Below are 27,682 nucleotides of genomic sequence, written 5' to 3'. Positions count from 1 at the left end.
CAAAACGTTGCTGTGATAGTCTGTAGCAGTAAAAAGTGATTGGTGGAACTTTGATTAATTAGTTTATTATGACCTGAGATTCTGTAGGCAACAGCCTACTCCAGCAAGGCTGATTCACACATGGCATAGCAACACTGATTAGTCACATGGCAAGAAACTGAAGGGACCCTATGACTCACATGCCCTGTAATGACAACTAGTTTCTGTGTGAGGTGACATGAATGGGTATAATGAGGGAGGATACATAAGCTGAAGTCTCACTTCTGCATCCCACTGTGTGGTGAAACAGCCCTCAGATATCAATATAACATTATTCTTGAAATGCTACAATGCAATACAATACAATACAAATCGTTCTATGGCAATCCAGCTCACTGTAATTCCACCTTCTGTTTTTAAACTTTGAGTGGCTAAGTCCAGCTTGAGTTTTGGCAAGAGAACAATCTTTTAAATGTACTTCTCAGTTCTGGACTCCGAAATGCATAAATCACTGGGTCAATAACAGTATTGCACATGATCAGTATACCATTCATGTGAAAAATGGACCCATAGCAAATACAGTAAGGGTTTTGTGGGCAAAACTGCATTAGCAGCATATGAAGGACAAAGGGAGCCCAGCAGCAGAGAAAAACACCAAGTAATACAGTTAAAGTAATGGCCCCTCTCATGTTAGCTCTCTGGTGAACTGAGCTGGTAGGCTGCAAAGCAATCTTCTTAGCATGAGAGCGTGCAAGGAGGAACATATGGATATAAAGGCTGAGGATAAAAATGAGCATGAAGCAAAAGAGGACAGAGAAGGACACAACAGTAGCTGTTGCATGAGAGAAAATGACCATTGCTATGCCACTCCCAGTGCAGAATACCCAAATGACTACTAGGATCACTAGAGCACGCTTCACTGTCATAATGTTATGGTACCGCAGTGCATAGAAGATGGTTATATATCTATCAGCTGCAATGGCTGACAGACTGAAAATGGACCCCAGTAAAGACAAAATAAACATGAAATCCACAATGTCATCCATTGTTCTTACAAAGCGTTCTTCACATGATAAGTATCTCATTTTGCAGAAGATGATGAAGAAGATGTTCTCTAGAGTCTTGTACAAGCTTCCTAGCATGTCTGAAACGGCTAAACTGCAAATGAAAATATACATGGGCGAATGCAGATTCTTATTCCTTCCCACTGCTATGAGCACCAGCACATTTTCCAGTATTCCTAGAGTGGCAATGGTGAAGAATATTTCTTCTGGCACAATGACCTTTGCACAGTCAGAGGTGTTCACTGAGAGATTACTGTTGTTTTCAGGTAGATGACTTATTGTTTCAGAAACTTGGTCAATCTTCATCATATCAGCCTTGGGGGGAGGATGCATAAGAGATACTCACTCTGGCTTGACCTTATACAACAGCCAATGTGTCCAGCAGAACATCTTGCTACGGTGAAATTATTCGAATATACCTGGAAAAATGGTTAACAGGTGATTAATAAATGAAATACACACCAATATGAAACATAATATATAGAAAACATAGAATGAGTTTACATATATTTACTAGTAAATGTAAGCATTCTGCAAGCATAGGTGCATATTTGTGGCCGCTAATGGAAGTGGCCTGCTCCCATGTGTGATTTAAGCATAAAAAAACAACAGAACTCACACAACAGCAGTCAGTTGTGTACTATGGTTTGGCTCACTTTGTGCTGAAATGATGGCTGTTCTTGTGAGATACACAGTGCTCTTATCAGACATTCAGCTGGGGTGTGTGAGGGCAAAACTGTGTTGAATAATAAACACAGGGAAGTAAAAATATCATGCTTTCAATATTTTTCAAGTAATTGAGGTGTTGTGCTCTAGCTCATGCCAGATAGCTAAAGACACTCACCATCAAGCCAAAGTGTGCACTCCAGAAGCCACTGGACTCCAACTCCCATCAGCCCCAAAGGACGCATGGCCAATGGTCAGGGATGATGGAAGTTGCAGTCCAGAAACTTCTGGAGGGCACCATATAGACAGATGCATACATAAAACATTGTCACAACTAGTCAATCATTCCTTTGTTAAGGAGATGGTTAAAAGCCTGGAATAATTAGACAATGTCTCTTTGTGGTGGGGATGGGAACCTTGGCCCTCCAGATGCCACAGGACCAACTCCCATCAGCCCCAGCCAACATTGCCAATCATTAGGGATGATAGAAGTTGGTCCAGCAACATCTGGTGGGCCACAGGTGCCCCATTCCTGATTAATGGGATTGTTAGGAGATGGTCTAAGAAGCTGGAGATGTTATTTTCACTCCTTACTGTCCACTCATTGGGAGGACATGTCTGTAGAGGGGAACTTACTATCTGTGTTGACCCTACACAATCAGAATGATAGATCATAGGAGAAATCTAAGTGTGTGAAGCTGGGTCCCTTCTACAACATGGACATTGGCTCTCCCAACATACGGACAGTGGGTTAGCAGAAGCTCAATGGTGGGAGGACAGGACTGATGGTCGTGATCCTGCTCTGCTCCTCATGCTGTAAGTTAATTGGGTGTGTATGTACATCTCTCTCTCTCTTTCTCTGTGAGATTAATTAATTGTGCATCTATCTATCTATCTATCTATCTATCTATCTATCTATCTATCTATCTATCTATCTATCTATCTATCTATCTATCTATCTGTCTATCTGTCTATCTGTCTATCTATCTATCTATCTATCTATCTATCTATCTATCTATCTATCTATCTATCTATCTATCTATCTATCTATCTATCTGTCTGTCTGTCTGTCTGTCTATCTGTCTATCTGTCTATCTGTCTATCTGTCTATCTATCTATCTATCTATCTATCTATCTATCTATCTATCTATCTATCTATCTATCTATCTATCTATCTATCTATCTATCTATCTATCTATCTATCTATCCATGATATTTGACTAGAGAAAGCTACCACAGATTACATTTCCCATTTTCTTTCTTTTCTGATGAAACTTGCTCAGCTTGATCAGGCATTGCAACTGAAGAAACATCAAAACAATTGCATTATGGACTACAGTAATGTTAAACTAACCCCAATGCAGTGCAATTAACAAGCAACACCATGGAAGACTGACAGGCAAAAGTAACTTCTCTCATGATCTTACTAACTCAATTTCAGGTGAAAAATTCCTTATGTAAATGTGTAAAACTTCATATCCTGAGACTTAAACTATTAATTTAAGGAAAAGAAGAAAATGATTGCATTAGGCATAGTAAACTGCACTGGATGAAATACTCATTTCTACACTTAAGTGGACAAGATTTTAAACCCAAGTGCAGCCTCATTCTCTGCGTGTTCACCCAGATGGGAGTCCCACTAAGTGTTACGATGCTTCCCACAATGAAACTCTGGGCAAGTTTATAAGATCATGTATAAGGTTATTCCATAGGTCTGCAGCTTTAGGCTCAAAGAGGTTGGATATATATATATACACACACTTTTCTGGCAAGCTTCAGTGCCTTTTTGTAATTCTGGCATTTCTTACAAGGCTGATGATATTATTAGAAACAAATTAGATGAATGAATACTGGAGCTGCTACAGAGATTAATACAATATTTATTGCTATACAAACCTTCAGTGTTCCTTGTTGACATGTGCTGGATATCAAATTTGTAAATATTGATGCCTGCAATTTAAGGATGCCATCTGGCCAACCGATTAAAAACACTTCATTAGAAGCAAATTGCACACTGCATGCAAACTTGTGTAACAGAGTCCTTTGGCCAATTTTAGGGTATTTTTTTAAAAAAGCAGCTTTGAGATGATTTTTTTGCCACCGTACCAAAGAAGACTCAGGACACAGATATGGTATAATGTTGTATTTATTAAAATATAACAAATATTAAGCCATAATCCAATTCAATCAAATTAATCCAATTTAACTCCTTCGGGCAGGTGAGGTGCAGACTAGTAGGGAATTCTCCCTCAATCTTAAAATAGGTCAGTCACCTTGGACTGTAACTGCCAACCAAGGATGTGGGAAAAGTCATCTCCCCTTGTTATTGGAGTCAGGTATGTGGTTCCAACTTCCACATCCTGGCCTCACCATACAGGCATTCACCATGATGCACAAGCCGGTCCCTCTAGGACACTCCCCAGATCCACACCAGACATTAAGCACTAATGGTTCCCTAGGGAGTGCCCTTTCCCAAAATGCCTCAGCCTCCTTCCTTTCCCCCCAAATACCTCACCTGCCCGAATTCCATGCTAGCCAAAGGAGAACAACCCAAACCACTCCCAGAAAGCCAATAAAATCAAACCAAGCAGTATGGAGTAGGCGAAACCAAAGGGATTCTGAAATCAGGATCCTCCCCCCTTCCCAAATTCCTACTCAGCCCCATTGGCGAGTAGCAAAGCCCATACTGACAAGGAAGGGAGGGTGGATGCCGCAAGGCAAAAAAGGCAGGTCTTCCAGGGAGGAGCGGTCTTATATACCTGCTGATCCCTGCCTCATAATTGGCCCTAAAACTACCACTTGACCCCCTTTGCTTTCTTTGTGAACCTTCCCAACCCTTCTATTAAATATGGGTGGTGGCAAACATGCCCCCTCAAAGCGGGGAGGCCATTCCTCCATGGGGAGATGGCAGTTAACCCATTCCCTGCAACCATTTTCTGAGCAAAACTCCAGTTTAGCACTACTGGAATCCGGAGGGAGTGAAGGATTGTAGTGGAAAAGAGCAGGCAGGGAAAGGATTATGCATCTCTCCCTCTGCTTCTTCCACCTGCAAAAATCCCCTTCCCCCAGGTAATATAAGAACACAAGAATTTATTTATTTACAGTATTTCTTCGTTGCTCAATAATGAATGTTCTCTTGGTGATGTGTATCATAATCAAAACAATAAAACCATAAAGTTTAAAATGCAATTCCAAAAGCAGCATGAAAACAATCAAAATAAAACAGAGAACCATATCAGCAGCAGCAAAAAAAATACCCCCCCCCAAAACACCACAGCCTAAAACTTCTCCAAGAATATAATTGGGGTTAAAATATCATATTTAAAGGCCTGTAAGAATAAAACGTCTTCTCTTGGTGACAAAACCACGTTGTTGTTAATGAAGTCACTAAGTGAGATTCTCTAGGGCATTCCACAAGGAAAGAATCACCACTGAGAGACCCTTTCTGTTGTGGCCACCCTCCTTAGCTTGCAGAGGCACACAGAGAAAGGTCTGTTCTAATGATCGCATGGCATGAGTAGATGCATACAGAAGTGTAATCGTCCAGGGTCTTAGGGGGGCCAGCTCCCAGCATGATCCCTATGTCTCCAGTGTCTTACGAGCCAATCAGCATGACAGGGGAGTGTGTTAGCCACTGAGAAAAGTCTCTAACTTGTTTCCTTGTCTTTTCTTGCTGATTGGAGGCAATCAGAGTGAAAGGAGGTGAGTCAGCCATTGAGAAGACTCTAGCAGCAGGAAGACAGACGTGTAGACACTGAAGTAAAAAATTCAAGCAATATCTCTGACGGTGAGAAAGGACAGTGAAATGGTAACAGTGATAGAGAAGCAGAAAGCAGTATTTAAGCCTGACCAGATTATTCCATAATCTTAGAAGATTATATAATCTTAGAGGAGGGTGCGCCTGTGGGGGCATGGCTATGTCTATCATGAATGGACCCTACACTTCTGAATTTGCCACTGCACTATTGGATGTGTAGGAGAAGAGACAATCCTGTCGCTACTGTGGTCCCATGCTAATTGCCAATTTAGCAAGTGGCCATCCCTATAGCATGTAATAGGTAATTATGAGCTGTATGAAGTACTTTTGCTTTGACTGTTTCAAATCTTTGTCAATCAATTTGTTTTATTTACTAAAACATCTGTCACAGTTTTGTAATCCTTATTCCATACATTTTTTTTTGCCATTTGCTCAATTGTGTCTGGCAATAAGAAGTTTAAATTTACATACAGAGATATACAGTGCCTTGCAAAAGTACTCAGACCCCTAACCAATGTTCTCATATTACTGAATTACAAATGGTACATTGTATTTCATTCTGTATGATATTTTATTTTGAAACACTGAAACTCAAAATCAATTATTGTAAGGTGACATTGGTTTTATGTTGGGAAATGTTTGTAAGAAACAGAAAAAACTTAAACATATTGCTTGCATAACAATAACAGCTTTAAATCTTTTGGGGTAGGTATGTACCAGCTTTGCACACAGTGTTGGAGGGATTTGGGGGCATTCTTGGCAGTTTTGCTCCAGGTCATTCAGGTTGGTTGGATGTCGCTTGTGGACCACAATTTTCAAAGAGCACCACAGATTCTCAATGGGATTTTGATCAGGACTTTGACTGGGCCACTGTAGGACATTCACCTTTTTGTTCTTGAGCCACTCCAAGGTTGCTTTGGGATCCTTGTCCTGCTGAAAAGTGAATTTTCTCCCAAGCTTCAGTTTTTGAGTGGCCTGAAGCAGGTTCTCTTGCAATATTTCCCTGTGTTTTTCTCCATGCATTCTTCCTTCAATGTTAACAAGATTCCCTGTCCCGGCTGATGAGAAGCATCCCTACACCATGATACAGTCACCACCATCCTTCACTGTAGGGATGGTGTGTCTTGAGGCATGGGCAGTGTTAGGTTTGCACCACACATAGCGCTTTGAGTTTTGGCCAAAAAGCTCTGCCTTGGTCTTATCTGAGCACAAAACCTTTTCCCACATTGCAGCTGGGGCACTCTCATGCTTTCTGGCAAACTCCAGACATGCTTTCAGATGGTTCTTTTTGAGTAACAGCTTCTTTCTTGCCACCCTCCCATACAGGCCAGTGTTATGCAGAGCTCTTGATATGGTTGACTGGTGCACCATTACTCCACTCTCAGCTACTGAACTCAGTAGCTCCTTCAAAGTGAGTGTTGGCCTCTCTGTGGCTTCTCTCACGAGTCTCCTTCTTGTTCGAGTGCTCAGGTTTGAGAGACAGCTTTCTTGGCAGTGCCTGGGTGGTGTGATGCAGCTTCCACTTCCTGATTACTGATCCAACTGTACTCACTGGGATATCCAAACACCTGGATATTATTTTGAACCCTTTTCCTAATCTAGGCATTATCCGTCACTTCTGTAGAATGCTCTTTGGTCTTCATTTTCCTTCAGATCCACAGCCTGACCAATGATCCTTCAACAGTGGGGTTTTTATCCTGACAATGTGACAGCAACTTTAATGCTCCACAGGTAGAGGCCAATGGTAAGGTCATTGTGTCCTCGATAGGCCAATTTCTTTCATCTTTGTAAACTGGGAGCTTCCACAGCACAGGGGTTGAATACTTATGCAAGCAACATGTTTCAGTTTTTTTATGTTTCTTACAAACATTTCCCAACATAAAACCAATGTCACCTTACAATAATTGATTTTGAGTTTCAGTGTTTCAAAATAAAATATCATACAGAATGAAATTACAATGTACCAGTTGTAATTCAGTAATATGAGAGCATGGGTCAGGGGTCTGATTACTTTTGCAAGTCACTGTATACATGTATACAAATGACCAATGGCTTTCTTCTTGTTGTTTACAGACATTTAAATGGTGGGAATTCTTTAACCAGGCAATTATTTTTCTTGGACAAACAAGCACATTATATATTTTATTTAAATTTGCATTTTTTTTTGGACTACAACTGGGAGACCAGGGTTCGAATCCCCACACAGCCATGAAACTCACTGGGTGACCTTGGGCCAGTCACTGCCTCTCAGCCTCAGAGGAAGGCAATGGTAAAACCACCTCTGAATACTTACCATGAAAACCCTATTCGGGATTGACTTGAAGGCAGTCCATTTACCACCTTTTCCACAATGCTTTTAAATTCCAATTTATTGCCTTATGCGGTTGCTTTCACTCTCACTGAGTTATCTCTTGATGAGTCACTCACTGAGGGCCTGATCTAGAAAAGACTAAAGTGGCGAAAACTGGGATTGTATTCATTAGCCATTGCCACAGCAACATTTGCAGGAAAAACTAGGCAGGCCTGAGGTCAGGTAGGCAAATCCTCAGTTCCAGGCAGTACCGGTGCACTAGGATGCCATATCAGCATTTCATAAACAGGTTTCTGCCATGACAGTGCAGCATTGGAATCTTTAGTGGTTGCATAGCTGCTCTAATGCAAAAGTCATACATATGTCTTAGTACTACTCTCCAGTATTGTTTGATTGCTGTAAGAGGGTGCTTGAAACGCCTCTGACTGCTCGTTCTCACCATCAACTCATTTCAGCAGTATAAAAAAACTTTGCAAAAGCTTAGCACTCCATATCCTTCCTCCACATTGTTCCTGGTGGAAGGAGAATGTGCTAGTAAGCCCTCCTAAGTCACAGATATCCTGGATACGTGTCATCCTTTAACAGTCACATCTGATCTTCTTTTGAGATAACCACCTTCCTTGTAAATTCTTTGTCACAAGAAAATAAAAGCCCTCTGGATCACATAAAATATCTACTTAGTGTTGTTTCCCCCATGGCCAACCAGATGTTTCCAGAAACTCCACAAAAAGAGCACAAAGGCAAAAATCCCCTCCCTCTGTTTATCCTCTTGCAATGGCTTTTCAGTGGTATACTGCTTCCAAACCTGATCATTCCACTTAACTGACTTGAATAGTAGCCAACAACAGACCTGTTAGCCCTCCTTCAATTTGTCTAATTGACTATCGTCAATCTTATCATTAATCTCTACATTTTACTTGTGCAAAGGGATACATTTAGTAGAGTTAATTCCATCTCTGTGTGCATGCGTGTGTGCAGGGGGCCCACCATGTCTCCAAATTTCATGCACCAATGTGGAAAAAAAATTATGGACATTTGGTTTTCCAGTGCAAGTGAATGGGAGTACCAAAGTTTTGGATTTCCAAATCTAGTCAGATTGGGTCTGGATCAATTTGTGCTGAATCAGCTTATTTGAAGGAGCGCCTCCAGCATTGACAGGGATGCCGCTCAACAAGATCAGCCTCAGAAGACCTTCTCTGGATCCCACCTGTCAAAACAGCTAGACCGGTGAGGACTCGAGAGACGGCCTTCTCAATTGTGGCCCCCACCCTATGGAACTCTCTCCCAAATGATCTACGCCATGCCCCATCTATAATGAGCTTCCGCCAGACCCTGAAGACCTGGTTTTTTAGGCAGGCTTTTGGAATGGGCTAGTTTTACTGTGTTTTTAAATTTTTAACTGTTTTATATACTGTTTTATCGTGTACGTTGCCCAGAGTGGCTGGTTATCCAGCCAGATGGGCGACTAACAAATCTCATAATAAATAAAGAAATAAATAATCAGGGCCAGATCCACGTCACCAAATCAGGCCTGAATCAGATGGTGGTGGTGGTGGGGATTGCACAGCGCCAGCGCTAATGCTTCTTGCTTGATGTGATGGATATATTTGTTTGTGTAGAAATCATTAGGATTTGTGTGGCTGGAATGTTGCCTTCTTATTAAAAGAAAGGTAAGAGTCATACTTGTTGCTCTGTCTGCTTTGGTTGGCCCACCCACTTTTTGACTCTGGCTCCACCCACCACTGATGTGGAGCCCCAAGAAGGTTGCCCACAATAGAATCCAATCCTCTGGCTGAAAAAGGTGGCTCACCCTTGTTTTATAGGTTATTTGCCAGAGGGCAGGCAGTGACATGTACTGATGATCAGTATGGTTTATCAGATCTCATGAATTTAAAATCCCAACAGCAGAAGAAAAGCAAGATGCAATGTTACCACTTTTGAGACAATATAAGTATACCTTGAGATTTCCTAACTACCATTGTAAGAATACTATTGTAATAGAAACTAGAAGGGAAGTTCAATATGTTAAGAAGCCAATAAATACTGGAAACAAGACACTGTCTGCAAACTGAAAGGTACTTCTCCCTTGAGGCTATGTCAGTTCAAGTGACTCAGAAAAGCTTTGTGGCTATAAGGGCATTAAGGTACTTCAAATCAAGTTATTTGATAGCCTTTTATTTGAATAAAACCAGCTAAAGCTGCAGGTTCAACAAAATTGAAAAAGTATATCCACAAGGCAAACAAAATAATGAAGCATTGTTCTCTCCCTCCACCTGCCCCAGCTAGCAGGGTGAATGGTCAAAGATGACAGATATAGTCCAACAATATCTAGAGGATCCATCCCTGATCAACATAATTGAGTGAATACCTACCCTACTCCAGATTCACATCCATATGATCAACCAAATTGTGAATGATTTCATACTCTTCTTTAGAAAAGTCACTTTTATTCCTCTTGGTATGAGCAGCACAAGAATTAAAGTGTGTGAAGGTCTTAAAATGCATTTGTTATGCATTTTAAAACATGGCTTTAGGGTCAAGGTGACAGACTGGAAAAGACAGGATGACATGTTGTATATTTGCCAAATTGCTCCAAGAATCACAGTAATAATTTCTAGTTCTCATCCCAGAGTGTAGGAGCAGTCTACCACAGAAATAAGGTCCAGTTTATTACACAGCCCTGGTGATTGTCCACATGTTTGCATGCCACAACATTTTCACCGGATCATCTTAGCAATGATTTTATGTATGCATTTATAATTCACATTCTTGAAAATTCAAAGTGTCCCACCACAAATTGGCAACAAGACCTTTCACATTCTGCAAATAATACTGAAGTATAAAAGCAACGGCAATGCCTGATGAAACAAAGGCTGGTTCTAGCATAATATTTGGTAGCTATGACAACCTGATGGCAACAGGAGATTTGCTTATTTATTGTTGGAGTGGATTTCCAGAGAATGCAGCTGATAAAGTGTATTCAGGCTTCTACAGTACTTTAGGGGAGCATTCATACACTTCCTGTGCTAAAAAAATTAAAACTGTTGAAAACCCAGCCAAGATACCTGTTAGAGGACCCTTATCATAAACTCATTTTGTAGTAAATAGATCCCACTGGTTTTAGCAGAATTTCCTTCCTAGTCATTTTAGGACAGCATCATTATTACTGAACTGATTAGATGCTGACTAGGGTTGCCTCCCCCCTTGAAAGACAGAATTATGGCATCTGGGTGGGGCCTGGGTTTGAAGCCTGGAGGATGGAGGTCAAGGGAAGGAACTTAGTGGCTCCAGTGTTGATGCCCAGTAGCCCAAAGGCATATTATTAAGAAATCAAACATTTAGGACACATCCAAGAAAATGCCTGCTTTACAGATGGGCTGAGATTTGTCTCAAGAACCATCAATTAATCCATGCTTATTTCAGCTTAAAGGATGGGCTGTGGTGGGACTGGGAACAATGACATTGAATGATCAGAATCAGTCAGAAAATGTGGCTTTATCTTTGCTGCAGGCTGCACTCCCTTCCTTGTCACTACAGTAAATGACTCAAATGGCCCACTCTGAAAACTCTTAAGGCTCCATCTCACTATACATTAACCACTTTAAACAGCCATGGCTTCCTCCAAAGAATCCTAGGAACTGTAGCTTGTTAAGGGTACTGAGAGTTGTACAAGAGACCCCATTCCCCTCTCAGAGCTACAATTCTCAGAGTGGTTTAACAATCAGTCCTCCTTCCCAGGGAACTCTGGAAATTGTAGCTCTGTGAGGGGAACAGGGGTCTCCTGCACAACTCTCATTACCCTTAACAAGCTACAGTTCCCAGGATTCTTTGGAGGAAGATGTGTCTGTTTAAAGTGGTGTAATACTGCATTAAATGTATGTAATGCAGATGGGACCACAGTTAAGTGAGCAGGTTTGGGTAGCCAGTAATTCCACTGTGCAGCTCAGACAAAAATGATTGCTGCCAATATGGCTATCTGTTCTAATCACATGAGCAACATGTTTACCAACCACTTCCAAGTTTGATGAAACAAATGCAATTGAACATAAATATATATTTATTTACAAGTATATATTTATATTGATAAATATATATATATTTAGAACTGATGATAAGAGAAAACCAGACAGAAGGGGGGGTCCCCTCTTTTACCTGACAACTTGTGCCCCTTCCCCTGTAGTCAGTGATCAGTATAAGAATTTTGTTTTGGTGTGAGAAGAGGGGAGGCAGAATTGAATAAACATTCCAGCTGTGTTTTCACTGAGGAGACAAACCCATATCTGGGTTGTACCATTTCAAACTGCAAGAGGGGAGTTCACATTAAGGATGGGAGAAATATTTGTTTCAGTTCACATTTTAATGTGAGCCTACCTAATGTCAACTTCTTGATTTCTCCCAGTTTTCCAGCGCAGTTCAACAACCAAATAATAAGTACAAAAATGTGTGCATTAAAGGGAAAGTACACATTATAATGCATATATGAATGAAAATAGCATGCAACATTCATTATATTAGCTTGCAAAATTGCTGATGAATTTTTGGGAGGACTTTAAAATAATTGCAAATGAAAGTGCAGAAATGTGGGAAATTGAAACTAAGATTGTAAATATGAAAAACTGAGAGAAACTAAAACTGACAAATTCATCCAGCCCTAATTTGTGTGCTCCATGCAGGGCTGCTGAGCATCTGCCAAGACTCCTGCCTTAGCAGGGAATCCACTGCCAAAATCTGAAGGCCCATTGGTCCTGATGCTCCACTGTCTTGCCTGTTCACCTGCCTTCTCTGAGTGAGGAGCTGCTGTCCAGGTATTTGAAGGCAACTATCATGTTTCCCCTTGATCTTCTCTTCTCCAAACTAAACCTATCCAGCTCTTTCAACCATTCCTCACAGAACAGGTATCCAGGCCCCTCATCGTCCAGATCAACCACCCTTGTTGCAGGAATTTGAGCCACAGATTTGTGCAACATTTCCATAGATCAGAACATCCCTACAGTATCCTGGGGCATGCCCGAGGGTCCTTGCTGCATGCATAACCGTGTAAAATAAACCCATCTCAAAGGGGTAATTGAAATGGCTCTAATCCAATATGTTTTTCTCTCTGCTAGTCCTGGGAATGTTCTTTCCCCTGCCCCCACTTGTTCTACTTGTCAATCCCCCTGCCAGCTCCGCCTGGATTCACTGTGCCCTTCAATCTCTCTTGTACTACACAGCACATGCACACACTCACCGCACACACACAGACCAGACACGTCTCGCTCACTAACACCACATGCACACGGCCACACATATATACATTTCTCCTGCTTTTCTCCCTTCCCTCCCAGACTACACAGACTTCCTCTCTTCTTTTCCTCTACCCACAAACATATTTTTCTCGCCACTCCATAATTGTTCTCTCTCCACAAGAATATCTCTCACCCCACCACACAGATCTCTCTCTCTCTCTCTCTCTCTCCCCCCCTCCAAGACCATCTCTTCCTTCCCAGATCCTTTCATTTCTATCCAACAGGATCTCTTTGTCTTCCTCCTAGGGATGGGCAAGAAGAAACTGGATTCTGTTCTCATTTAAGCCGAATCAATCAAATCTGCACTTTCCAAAACAACACGAAAACCAAAACACAGCCATCCTTCAAAATTTGCACTTACCTGAACTTTGTGTATTGCAGTTCTCCAACTAAGCAATGTTTGCAAAAATGCCTGTTTTAGGGGAAAGTGTGCATTAAAATGAATATATTATACTTTAATATAGTAGGGTTTAATTTGGATTCCTGCATTGAGCAAGGGGTTGGACTCAATGGCCTTATAGGCCCCATCCAACTCTACAATTCTATGATTCTATTAATGAAAATAACATACAAAAATGCATTACATTAGGAGAAATTGCTTGCAACAATGTGTACCTTAGTCAAAACGACATACAAAAATGTGTAGTAGGAGAATTTCTCACTAAAATGCTGGAGAATTGCCATGAGGATTTTTAAAGGAAAAACCCAGCAAATTGCTGCCGAAATGTGACAAACCAAATTTCAGATTGGGAAAATGAGTAACGGAGAGAACTGAAATTGACAGATCCTTCCATCCCAACTCCTACCCCACAGATCCTCCTCTCCTTCCCTTTCTTAGGGACAGATTAATGTGTCTGCTCTGATTTTGCTCAGTTTCTCATTTTTCCAGTTCAGTTCTCCATATTTCCACATCGGTTGGTGCATTTTTTAAAAAGTCCTCGTGAAAATTCATCAGCATTTTATTGCAAATTTCTCCTAATACACACGTGTGCATCCTTAATATACACATTTTGGCAAAACAGTTTCCCCTAATATGATGCACTTTAATGTTATTTTCAGAAACATATGCATTTGTATGCACACTTTGTCCAAGTGTTCACATCTCTGTACACATTACTAGACTGGAGAGCTGCACTGCAAAATTTGGAGAAGTGTGAATTTTGAAGGATTGCTGTGTTTCAGTTTACATCTTGTTTTGGAAAGTGCAGATGAGGTAGGTTCACCTTTAGATGTGAACAGAATCAAATTTCTCCCCCATCCCTATTCTCTCTACCTAAGCACATCTGTTTCTCCTCAGATCCTTCTCTCCCTTATTCCTCTGTACCCAAGAGCATGTCTTCTCCCCCACCCCACAGATCCTTCTCTCTCTCACTATCCAAGAGTATCTTTCCCCCGCCCTTCTCTACCTCTCTCTTTGCCCAGGTGCCTTGCAAATGCCCACAAAGTGATGGGGGAAGTTATCCTGCTGTCACTTCTCCCCCCCCCACCCCCTATGCTCAAAGTAAAGACCTCAGGGCTTGCAAAAGGGCCACAAGGCAGCTGGAAAACACATACACACATGCCGCTCAACCCCTCCCCGTCCAGGATGTGAAAACCTTATACAGGCTTTTTGGCACCTCAGAAGCAGCCCTACTGTGTCCCAGCCTCCTTTCAGAACCTCTGAAGACAGCCTGATGGCAATCTAGCACACTATAGTATAGAGTGACTAGCCTCATGATCACAGAGAGGCCTTGACTGACCTTGACTGGAGTGCCCCAACCTAAGCCTATGCATTGTTTACTCAGTCAGAAGTAGGTCCCACTGAGTTCCAAGGAACTTCCTCAGTAAGCACGCAAGAAGGATCAAATGAGCAGTATGTTAATTGCACAGAATAAAATAATTCTATTTTCTTTAAAAAATTTATGAAGCCTCCGTGTCCACCAAGCAGGATTAAAAACTGCACTGTATGGTTTTAAAAAATGCCCAAACCTTCTCTCCACTGCACTTCACTAAGCTGCTATTTTCATTGAGGGGAAACTCCTACTGATGTCAATGGGGCCTTCTCATCCACTACAAATAGCAGAATTGAGGTGGGTGGGGTGCTGGGACTGTGGCAGGAGCAAAGGATTAATCCCTCTTCCCACTCATCATGATCTTCACCTGAGTTGGTTCACTGCCTACAGCAGCTATTGACGTTTTAAAAAATGTGCTCATTGTTGGAATAGGCAAACGTTGCATGTTCCCTTTAAGGGATATTTGGGGAAATATCCCATGTACCTGTTTACCATGATGTAACTTCCTTATGGGTGGGGTTAGTTACCTGATTTCCTCCTCCTTTGTCCTGGGGATTCTTTGAATATTCTCCATTACTGATCTTCTACCACTGGGATGAGGCCGCCTGGCAGATGCTGTCTGCTGAGAGCATCGCTGTAAAGACTAAGATGGACTGAGACTTCTATTTTACTTTTCATATAAGCTAAAGCCTATGTTTCTGAACATATGAAGAGGTCGGGAGTAAGTGTTCTTTAAATTTTACCTAAGAAGATTGTGTCTGTTGTTATTCATATAGAGAAAGGTGGGCTAATTACATTCTCACACTGCTGCTTGTATTTTTTATATCTCTGCTAAGAAACAGGAGCACCAAACTTAGTTCCTATTTCAGTTTGTATTTTTAAAATACCAAACGCTCATTAATTACTTTCACATAATTTTGTTTACATTTCAAGTGCTTTGCTCTCTTGCCTGTCGCCCATGAAGCTCTAGCGCAGTGAGTTTTTCAAACTGGGTTCCCAGAAACTCAGGAGTTCCTTGGGATTTCTCTCTCTCTCGCTCTCGCTCTCGCTCTCTCTCTCTCTCTCTCTCGCTCTCTCTCTCTCTCACACACACACACACACAGACATTCTCTTTATTTCCATTAAGATGGCGGCTCAGAGGACGCGGTAGCTGGAGCTCCGTAGCCAAGCTCTTTTGCCATCTATTTTAACATCTATTCTTACTTTATTTTTATTAACTTTTGTATTTTTTGGGGCTCACATGTGCATGGAATTAAATGGTAGTTCTTGCCCCGTTTTAATTAATGAAAGTTTGCATACCTTGGGGCGTTTGGGACGTAGAGTGCTGTGGAGGAGTGGTTGTGGCGGCGGAGGAGACTGGAGTCGAGAGGTGGCGACCGGTCGTTGTGAAGGAGCGGCTCGGCGGCTTGGCGGTAGTGAGAGTACCGCATTAGAGTGCCCGGCGGCAGTGAGAGAGCCGTGGGAGAACGGCGGCGAGAGAACATCGTGTGGGAGCAACTCCGCGGTGGTGAGAGCGCTACAGAGGAGCCCCTGGTGGCGGTGTGAGCGCCGCGGGGGGAACGCCCGATGCCGAGTGCGGCTGCGAGAAAACATTGTGAAAGAACAACTCCACAGTGGTGAGAGCGCTGCGGAGGAGCGCCCGATGCCGAGTGTGGCAGTGAGAGAGCATTGTGAAGGAGCGCCTGGCGGCGGTGAGAGCGCCGCGGGACGGGAGTGTCTGACGATGAGAGTGGTGGCGGCGGCGAGAGAGTGGCGGCGAGAGACTACTGTGAGGGAGTGACTTGGTAGTGGGGAAAGCACCGCAGAGGAGCACCCGGCAGCGGTGAGAGAGCCGCGGGAGAGCGGTGGCGAGAGAGCTCCTGTAGGAGCAACTCCGTGGCGGTGAGAGCGCTACGGAGGAGCCCCTGGTGGCGGTGAGAGAGAGAGTCGTGTTCCATCTTCGGCATCTTCGGCCTCTGGCGCCGCGGCCTCGAGTCGTTTCTGGAGTCGCCACTGCTTTCCGGGTCGGCTCCATTCATTGTATTCATTGCTTTTGGGCCCATTTACCGCCTTTGGGCCCTTGTTGTGACGGTTACCGCTATCATCGTTTGTCAACTGTTTTATTGTTGTTGTCTGGTTGTATGAATGGTTTGTATGAGTGTGGGTGTGATTGTATATAGATTATGAATTCTGTTGTTTATTTTATTTTTATTTTTATTATGTGTCTGGGCGGGAGGATAGGGTGCGGGGAGGGAGGACCAGAGGGGGCCCCTATTAGCGTAGTGACGGGTAATGGGAGGTATGGCGTTGTGAGGAGGACATGCCAGTTTAGGGGAACTCGGTCCAGACAATTGGTGGCTGTACCGTGTTCCGGTCCTCCCCACATCCACAGGATTGCTGGTAGCTCTATCAGCCAACTCTCGGATCTCCAGTTGCTGCTTCTTAATGCCAGATTGGTAAATAATAAAACCTCCCTCATCCATGATTTAACTATGGATGAGGTGGCCGATCTGGCATTTATTACTGAAACCTGGGTGAGCGATTTGGGAGGCATTAATCTCTCCCAACTATGCCCACCTGGGTATTCAGTTCAGCATCTGGGTAGATCCGAGGGTTGGGGAGGGGGAATCGCTGTGGTCTATAGAAGTTTAATCCCTCTTGCTAGGCACCCTATCCAGGTGGCTAATGGTCTGGAGTGCCTTTACATTGTGTTGGGTCAATGAGACAGACTGGGAATACTGTTGGTGTACCGTCCACCCTGCTGCTCAACAGCTTCCCTAACTGAGCTGGTGGAGGTGGTCGCAGGCTTGGTGTTGCGATCCCCCAAACTTCTGGTATTGGGGGATCTCAACATTCATGCCGAGACCGCCTTGTCCGGGGTGGCTCAGGACTTCATGGTCTCCATGACAACCATGGGGCTGTCTCAATTTGTTACTGGCCCTACGCATATTTCGGGGCATACTCTAGACTTGATTTTTGCCACTGGATTAGGGGATGGTGATCTGGGAGTGAGGGATTTTACATCTGTTCCTTTGTCATGGTCAGATCACCGCCTATTGAGGTTTAGACTAACAATGTTTTCTTCCCTCTGCAAGGGTGGAGGACCAATTAAGATGGTCCGTCCCCAGAGACTAATGAATCCTGAGGGTTTTCAGAAGGCTCTGGGGAGTTTTCCGGCTGATAAAACTGACGCTCCTGTTGAAACCCTGGTCAATCTGTGGAATACGGAAATGACCCAGGCAGCTGACACGATCGCCCCAATGCGCCCTCTCCTTTGCAGAGCTCAACGGGCTCCGTGGTTTACCCCGGAGCTAAGAGTGATGAAGCACGAAAGTAGACAGCTTGAGTGCAAATGGAGACGAACTCCCGACGGCTGTAACCTTACACTTGTGAGGGTCTCCACCAAGCTCTATGTGAAGGCGGTGAGGGCAGCAAAAAAGCAGTATTTTGCTGCCTTCATTCAGTCATCTTCCGACCGCCCAGCAGAGCTTTATAAAGTTGTTTGGGGACTTTTACATTCTGGTCCTCAGAACACAATAATATCATCAACAGCTCACTGTAATGAGTTTGCGAGACACTTCCAAGATAAGATCACGAACATCCGCTGGGACCTTGACTCCAATATTGTAGCAGTTGACCCTAATGAGGTGTCCAGAGCACAGTCCTGTCCTGTTTTATTGGATGAATTTCAGTTGGTACAGCTCGAGGATGTGGACAAGGTGCTTGGACAGGTGCGGGCAACCACGTCTGCTCTGGATCCTTGCCCCTCGTGGCTAATAAAAGCTAGCAGGAATGGAACAGCCGGATGGGCCAAGGAGGTGATCAATGCCTCTTTACGAGAGGGAGTGGTACCACTCTGCCTGAAACAGGCAGTGGTGAGACCGCTCCTAAAAAAACCCTCCTTGGACCCTGAAAACCTTGACAACTATAGACCGGTAGCAAATGTCCCATTCCTGGGCAAGGTTTTAGAGCGCGTGGTCGCTCGCCAGCTCCAAGCTCTCCTGGATGAAACTGATTATCTGGATCCATTTCAATCGGGCTTTCGGCCGGGGTTTGGTACAGAAACAGCCTTGGTCACCCTGTATGATGACCTCTGTTGGGAGAAAGACAGAGGGAGTGTAACTCTGTTGGTTCTCCTGGACCTCTCAGCGGCTTTTGATACCATCGACCATGGTATCCTTCTGGGGCGACTTGCGGATTTGGGAGTTGGAGGCACTGCTTGGCAGTGGCTGTGCTCCTACCTCGAGAATCGTCTCCAGAAGTTGGTGCTTGGGGAGCACTACTCGAATCCCTGGGTACTCCAATATGGGGTCCCACAGGGTTCGGTTCTGTCCCCCATGCTTTTTAATATCTATATGAAGCCACTGGGTGAGGTCATAAGGAGATTTGGAGTGCGTTTCCAGCAATATGCTGATGATAACGCAGCTCTACTTCTCCTTTTCATCTTCTTCTGGTGAGGCTGTTGATGTACTAAACCAGTGCCTGGCCGTGATAATGGACTGGATGAGAGCTAATAAACTGAGACTCAATCCTGACAAGACTGAGATGCTGTTGGTGGGGGAGCTCTCTGCCCAGATGGTTGATGTCCGACCTGCCCTAGATGGGGTTACACTCCCCCTAAAGGAGCAAGTCCGTAGTTTGGGGGTCTTATTAGATCCGCTCCTGTCACTGGAGGCTCAGGTAGCCTTGGTGGCACGGAATGCGTTCTACCAGCTTCGGCTGGTAGCCCAACTACGACCCTATCTGGACAGGGAGAACTTTGCCACAGTTATTCATGCTCTGGTAACCTCTAGACTGGACTACTGTAATGCACTCTACATAGGGTTACCTCTGAAGACGGTTCGGAAACTTCAGCTAGTGCAGAATGCTGCGGCCAGAGTTCTTACCGGGACTAAGAAATATTATTTATTTATTATTTATTTATTTAATTTCATTTATAAACCACCCATAGCCAATGGCTCCCTGGGTGGTGTACAACATACAATAATACAATAAATCAACAAAAATCACTAGATATAAAATACAGATACATAATAACACTAAACACTAAATATGATCATATAACTCCTGTCCTGGCCCAACTGCACTGGCTACCAATATGTTTCCGGGCCAGATTCAAAGTGTTGGTTCTTACCTATAAAGCCCTTAACGGCATTGGACCGCAATACCTGATGGAACGCCTCTCCCACTATGTACCAGCCCGTTCACTAAGCCTGACGTCGAAGGCCCTTCTCCGGGTTCCAACGCATATGGAGGCCCGGAGAGTAATAACTAGAGCTAGGGCCTTCTCAGTGGTGGCCCCCAAGTTATGGAACGCCCTCCCTGACAAGATACGCCTGGTGCCTTCTTTGTTATCTTTTTGGCGCCAGGTAAAGACCTACCTCTTTGCCCAGGCATTTTAAATTTTAAACTCTAAATTTTTAAATTTTACTTTAATCTGACTTTGTTTTATCTTGTTTATATCTTTTTATACTGTATTGTTTTCATGTTTATTTGTGTTTTAACCTGTTTTTATCTTTTTGTACACCGCCCTGAGAGCTTGTTGCTATAGGGCGGTTTAAAAATGTAATAAAATAAATAAATAAATAAATAAATAAATAATTCAAATAAAAGACCTGTTCTTTCCAAAACTTACGTTGATAAAGTGGAACTGATGGAAAACTTCAAGAACATTTGGGTGATTTAAAAATTATGTCTAGCTTACCTAGGTCCTTTCCATTTTCTTTTAGGTAATGTGTAATTTCAATTGATCTTTTGGGCTGTTCTCCTTTTTGTTGCTGGTGGCTGTGGTTAATTTTTGTTCTTTAGTTGCAGTTAAGGGACGAAATAAAACACAGAGACATCAGCTTGGGTTGAATAAGGGCCACTTTATTAAATTACAGCAAGAAAAAAACCAATTTAAAGTGACCTGCAGAGGGAAGCCTAGGTGCGTGTGTGTGACAGTGTGACCTCTAGGAAAAAATATGGATGGCCACCTTATTACATTCTTAACACAATTGTCTGAAAATAGTATGATAGCATTAATATCATTTCAAGCAATTGGGTAAAAATGTGTAGGATTGTGTTACATAGAAAGCTGCTTTATAATGAATCAGACCATTGGTCTATCAAGCTTAGTATTGCCTACACTGACTGGCAGCAGCTTTCCACGGCTTCAGACAAAGGACATTCCCAGCCCTACCTGGGGATGCAGGGGATTGAAACTGGGACCATCTGCATGCCAAGCAGATGCTTTACCACCGATCTACAATTCTTCCCATTTGGGTGTATTGGGTCTCAGATCCTTGCTCTTATTTGCTGGTTAGCTGAGATGGGTCACACCACCATGATACTAGTCTCTAGCTGCGCAAGAATCAAGCCAGTATAATAAGGTAGGTGCATGTATGGCAGTGCCTCTCTCATCACAGATTTTATGCTGCCCTGAGGTGTCCTTTAAATTTCCTAGGACACCAATTCAGTGGAAAAGACCCATCATTGTGACTGAATCATTGAAGTGTGTCACCAGCCATGTGAGAACCACTTTTAAATAAGCAGCTTCCAGGCAATTGGGAGACAAAGGGCATTGGAGCTACTTCTGGTGAAGGAGTGATGCTGGAGCCTAGGCCCTTTCACCGACGATAATGGATCCTAATTTGTGAGCTGAGCTGACACTATTGCAGCTATAGAGCTTCCTCCACCAGTTTGTCAAGAACGTAAACACAAAAGGTGTGGCCAATTCCCTTATGGATAATTCACACTGATAAAAATTGAGGGTGGCAGAAGGCTTACACATATGATAGCAATGACCTCTCAGTGAATTTCCTTTCAACATCAATCTTCATGGTGTATCTAGGATCCTTACATAGTGTCTATTAAGTCTCTATGAAAAACCACAGACATTTCTACAGTATTTTTAAAAACATCTTCCCATCACAAATATATTTTCAGTGAGAAAGAGCTTTCTCCTTGAGAGTTGCAAGAAGACTAAGTTTTGACTTTTCAAATGTCACTTAGTATTGTCTGTGTAAAGGATGTAAGTAACCAGATATTGACACCACATCTTAACCTTTTCCTACAGAGAGCAATAAAAGTCAGGTATTATAAAATGCTACACTGAAAAATATATATCAAGCTTACTGGTGGAAACAGAATAGAAATATCATGCCAAAAATGATAATTCTTGAGCAGAGTAAAACCATATTCTTATGAAAGAATAAGTTATGCAAGTACAGTAAATGTACAGTACTTTACAGCATTCATAGTTGATATGAACACCCATGCATCTGAATACCAACAGTCAGGAGTTTAAGAGGCAGGCCTAACTCCGTTCACATGTATGGAATCATTTACAGCTTACACTACAGAAACACAGAAGAGGAGTGGGCATGAACTGTAGACATCTAATGTTTCTGGGAATAGTCATTTGGGTAATAATAAGCATACAGTACCCTGGTAAATCCTTACTAGGGTTGGGGAGGGTAGTCACCCATTGCTTGTTCTGCTAGCTTGGTCCTCTGCTCTCTTCTTCTCTCTTCCCCTGTGCTCCCCAGCATGGCAATAGGCAACCACCATAGCATGACCATTGTATTACCCTTTGTGCTATATAGGCTAACACAACTATGAAAAAAAGGAAATGGACTGCCTTCAAGTCGATTCCGACTTATGGTGACCCTATGAATGGGGTTTTCATGGTAAGCAGTATTCGGGGGGGGTTACGATTACCTTCCTCTGAGAGGCAGTGACTGGCTTAAGGTCACCCAGTGAGCTTCATAGATGTGTGGGGATTCGAACCCTGGTCTCCCTGGTCATAGTCCAACACCTTAACCACTACACCACATGACAACTATACCAAGTTATTATATACAAAATTATATACAAAGAAGTAATGAAACATGCAACCCTCCAATTGCAGCTCTAAATGGTACAATCCAGGAAAAAATATATCTTTTCACTCATTGCGTGTATTAACTGGCCCTAAGTGCATAGTCACAAAGTTGTACGAAAGATAAAAAGAAAAGACTCAGCAGAGAGGTTGCTGGAGTCATTTTATTTTTTTTACTGTGGAATATCAAGTGCCTTATTAGAAGGCAGATTCAGGTAATAATTATTTTCACCTAAAAGAGAAACTCACTGTTATGGTACAGGTTTTTCTCCCTCTGCTCCTACTGAACATGAAGTCAAAGCAATAAATATCCCCACTTGCAACAGAACAAAGTTTCCTGACTTCAGATCATGAGGGAACCACGTGAGCTCATAGAACAGGTGGCACACATTTCCACGCTGTCTCTCCTCCCTTTCAAAAGATCTGACATCTTCAAGGGAGAAGCAGTTGAAAGTGATGCGAAGAGCTCTCTTTGTATTCCCAAGGGCTTGTGGCTTCCAACACATTGTGTCTCCTCATTTCTAGCCTGCCCTCTGCCCATACATACAGTAAATCATTGACACTTAGGAGCTCCGTAAGGTAAAAGGGGGCCAGATTTGTTGGGTTGTGGACTGGAGAGATGGATTGGTCGCAGCCAGTAATGTAGTGGCAAATTCAGAAGTGCAGGATCCCTTCATGATAGTCACAGCCATGCCCCTCTCCCTTTTTATTCCTGGTTTGAGAATGAGATCATTGTTAATGCCTTCTCCCACAACAATAGAAGTCCCTAGGAGCCAGTAAGTATGAAAGGGGAGAGTGTTAGCTACTGAAAAGACTCTTCTCAGTGGTTAACACACTCCCCTTTCATGCTGATTGGCCCATAGGATGCTGGAGACATAGGGACCCTGCTCCCAAAAAAGTAAGGGGTCTAAGACTTCCTGGGACCCTGGACTAGTATACCCCTGCAGCAGCTCAAATTCTCAGTGGCAGCCCCCACCCTCTGGAACTCTCTCCCACAAGATCTCCAGCACGCCTCTTCCCTAAATGTATTTCGGAAAGCCTTAAAGACCTGGCTCTTTCAACAGGCCTTCGGGATCTCCGGGGAGGGTTAATTGCTATGACTGAAATGCCTCCTGCCCTGTTTTAATATTGTTGTTCCAGCTGTATTGCTTTTATACTGTTTTTATATTGTATTACTGTATTTTATCATATTGTGTTTAACGATTTTGTACGTCGCCTAGAGTGGCCATTGGCCAGATAGGCGACACAGAAATTAAATTTATTATTATTATTATTATTAAATAAATGAGTGTAAAATGCTGCCCTGGGCTCCTGCTGGGAGGAATGGCAGGATATAAATCAAATAATAAAAAAATAAAAATAAATAAAAGCGCTTCACGGTTTCTTGGTGGGCTTCAGTCATGTCCTATTATTATTATTTATTTATTTATTTATTTAATTACAATTTTAGACCGCCCTATAGCAGAAAGCTCTCAGGGCGGTGTACAACAAATAAAATCACAATTAAAATATGAGCAAGTGTGAAAAAAATATAGTACAATTATAAAAACATTAAACATGATAAAAATCTGAAATAGAGTTGCCATTGAGTTTATAAATTAAGATCCATATTAGGTTTAAAATATTAAATTTAAAATGTTTAAAATGCCTGGGCGAAAAGGTAGGTTTTTACCTGGCGCCGAAAAGATAACAGAGAAGGCGCCAGGCGTATCTCGTCTTGGAGGGCATTCCATAGTTTGGGGGCCACCACCGAGAAGGTCCTAGATCTAGTTGTTGATCTCCGGGCCTCTTTATGAGTTGGGACCCGGAGAAGGGCCTTCGACGTCGAGCGTAGTGAATGGGTAGGTACATAGCGAGAGAGGCGTTCCACCAGGTATTGCGGTCCGATGCCGTTTAGGGCTTTATAGGTAAGAACCAACACTTTGAATCTGGCCCGGAAACATATTGGTAGCCAGTGCAGCTGGGCCAGGACAGGTGTTATATGGTCAAATTTCTTTGTCCCAGTGAGAACTCTGGCCGCAGCATTTTGCACTAGCTGAAGTTTCCGAACCGTCTTCACAGGTAGCCCCACGTAGAGTGCATTACAGTAGTCCAATCTAGAGGTTACCATAGCATGGATAACTGAGGCGAGATTCTCACTGTCCAGATAGGGTCGTAGTTGGGCTACCAGCCGAAGCTGGTAGAATGCATTCCGTGCCACCGAGGCTACCTGAGCCTCAAGTGACAGGAGCGGATCTAATAAGACCCCCAAACTACGTACCTGCTCCTTTATTATTATTATTATTATTATTATTATTATTATTATTATTATTATTATTGATGATGATGATAATAATGATAATGATGATGATGATAATAATGATGATGATGATGATGATGATGATAATAATAATAATAATAATTACATTTGTATACCGTCCCATAGCCGAAGCTCTCTGGGCGGTTTACAACAATTAAAAACATTAAAAACAAATATACAAATATACAAATTTAAAAACACTTAAAAAAAACAATTTAGATAATCCACATTGTGCAATTGAAGTTGATCTGAAGCTTTTGTGCAACAATCCCATTTCTCAGTCCCCCCAAAATCAGACTTTTTGTGATAGAGATGAAAAAATGCAGTGAAATGTGTAGGATAACATTTGCTTGACATGATGTTGCCTAACCTCTTTGCAAACAAATGAGAATGAATGCTCAGTAAACAGGTCATCTGGAAGCAATGCAAGGGAACACTGGCAATGATGGACCAGTGTTAATCCCTGTTGCGCTGCAGAAACAACTAGCATAATTCTCCAGAAATCTAGTGAATTGTTTTACAAATAAGAGCAGGCTTAGGTCCTACAAGGAGCACATACAAGTTGATTTGATTCCAGTTTTACATAAAGAAAACTGTTTGGCTAGCCAGGATCACTGCAAAAAGATCTAGATGATTGGTTCCATGTGGACCCAGTTGTACAAATGCCAGGAAACTGATAACTGAGAGATGCAACAATCATTTCAAAGAGAAGGGGTGGTGAGTGAAAAATAAATATTTCAATCAAGATTCATACATACCTTCCCACTGAGAACAGCAGAGATTTCACAAAGGGCAGGGAAATTTGTGTGAGGAGTCTTGCTGGAACAAGGAATTTGTGAAATGTTCACAGAGATGAATAGTCGTTATTCCAAACGTTGGTGTTTACAAGCCCAAGCAAAAGAAGCAATGTTCAGGTCAACATGATGGCAACTGCTAGGAGGAAAATTGTTTATAAAAAAATGAAGTGAGCAGTGCCCTTGTGTAAGAAATAGACGAGAACATATAAATCAGAGAGAAAGACAATGGGTTTGTTATTGCAGCCTTGAACAAATGTCATTTTAAAATAAATCATCTGCTTGGTGCCAAAGAACTCTATGGAGTCAAAGAAAAGAGAAATCTGATTAAGACCAGCCTGGGGGAGTTTTTACTGGCATGGAGGTAAATAAGTGGTAAAGCTGTACCTGTGTCTCAGTGTCTCTGGCTGTCATTAAAAGCCCAGAATCAGGACTAGCAGAAAAGGTGGCAAATTAAAGTGACATTCAGCTCTTCAGAGAAATACTTTTTAGTTGGTTCACATGACATGCTAAGGCAGACTTTATGCACGGGCTCCCGGAGAGGAGCTCACAGCCACTTTGCTCCTCCATGATCCTTTTGGCTTTCATATGGCAAAAGCAGGTCTGTGGTAGTCAAAATATAATCTTGAAAGCGAATTTTGCCAGAATGGATTGGGTGTGTGTGTGTGAGAGAAGGCATACAAAGAAAAAAGATTTCATAGCAACAGTGGTCATTTCTCCATTTGAAAAGTGACTCCTTTGGGATGAAAGGACTTTCCCTCTAAATGCTTTTGTATTGCCACTGTATAACGCCTCCCACACCTTTGTTCATCCAGAAAATATATTAATTCATTTTAACAGTTCAACTTGTTCTCTTCTTTCAAAGAGATGCTTTTGTTAAATGGTGTCAAAGATAGCTTTCACCATTTGCTGAACAAGAGTTCTGGCAACCACATTATTTTACTCATATCTCACTCCATTTCCAAGGATACAGTTTCTAGTTGGTCTCCCATCCAGCCATTAACAGGGCCAGGTGTGCTTGTGCAACAGAACTACAACATCAGTACCTTCAGACCAGTCTCTTGACAGAGACACCATTGACATTCCTATCAAAGGAAGGGGGGGTAGAGAAATGGTGCCAACATAAATAAGCCCCCCCCAACCCCACAAAGTGGCAAACCTCAAGGTGCTGACCACTGGTGTATTTGAAAAGCAATTCCAGTAAATGTTTGCAGTTTGTGGTGTGCTTTGAGGAACTGCTCTTTATCAAAAGAAGCAACAAGGTCTTCTTATTTTTGGTATAAGAGCACTGCTGTTGCTTTGAGGATGAAATAAGTTGCTTAATTAGAAAAGATCATTGTGTCTGATGAAGAGCAATTGCTTGAAACGCATCAGGCAACATAAAAGGGAGTTTGTTTCAAGAAATCTTCAGCACCCTCAGGGTTCCCCCCCTTCTTTTTGGCATAAATTGGTAGAATGAAAGCAACCATGCCATCCCATCCCTAGATCATGCTGACTGTGATTTAACATTAGGCAAATATACTCCTTACAATTTTAGAATGCTATGGACTTTATTTGTTTACATCTGTACATTACTCCTCCTCTACGGGGGTCAGAATGGCATTTTAGTTCCATAACAACAGCTTGAGAGGTACATTAAACCAAGATTGATGGTGAATAACAATCCAGTGACCTTTGCAGCTGAGCAGAGATCTGAATCTGGGTGTTCTCATTTATCCATGAAATGTGAACAGAAATTTCACATCATCGTTTTTTAAAGTTTTTTTTTTAAAAAAAAGAAATATGCCACAGGCATAGAACTATATCGCATCAATGGGCTTAATCTGGATATAAAGCTATGCTTATAATCATGTTTGTAGGCATCAGGTCAACTTAAGAGTATGTGAGGAACACATATGTGCTATTGTTCCAGTGA

General features: G+C 42.5%; 1 protein-coding gene across 2 annotated transcripts; it reads right to left on the bottom strand.

The window, feature by feature from the left end:
- Positions 1-79: 79 nt before the first annotated feature.
- On the bottom strand, positions 80-25,792 carry MC2R (melanocortin 2 receptor). Of its 2 annotated transcripts, none has more exons than XM_061594983.1 (2): positions 25,732-25,792; positions 80-1,462 (listed from the first exon to the last, which is right to left on the bottom strand). In XM_061594983.1, exon 2 carries the CDS (start codon positions 1,374-1,376, stop codon positions 411-413), a length of 966 nt encoding a protein of 321 aa, XP_061450967.1. In that variant the 5' UTR covers positions 1,377-1,462; positions 25,732-25,792; the 3' UTR covers positions 80-410. The 2 variants fall into 2 exon arrangements, with proteins under 2 accessions (XP_061450967.1, XP_061450881.1); XM_061594897.1 differs by lacking the exon at positions 25,732-25,792 and adding an exon at positions 22,924-23,012.
- Between the last annotated feature and the right edge of the window lie 1,890 nt (positions 25,793-27,682).

Source organism: Rhineura floridana, chromosome 1 (genome assembly GCF_030035675.1).
Source record: "Rhineura floridana isolate rRhiFlo1 chromosome 1, rRhiFlo1.hap2, whole genome shotgun sequence".
In the NCBI taxonomy this organism is placed as follows: Eukaryota; Metazoa; Chordata; class Lepidosauria; order Squamata; family Rhineuridae; genus Rhineura; species Rhineura floridana.
This window is presented reverse-complemented; position numbering and strand designations above follow the sequence as displayed.

Excerpts from the sequence above, each read along its gene's own strand:
- MC2R (XM_061594983.1), bottom strand. The coding sequence starts at position 1,376 with ATGCATCCTCCCCCCAAGGCTGATATGATGAAGATTGACCAAGTTTCT.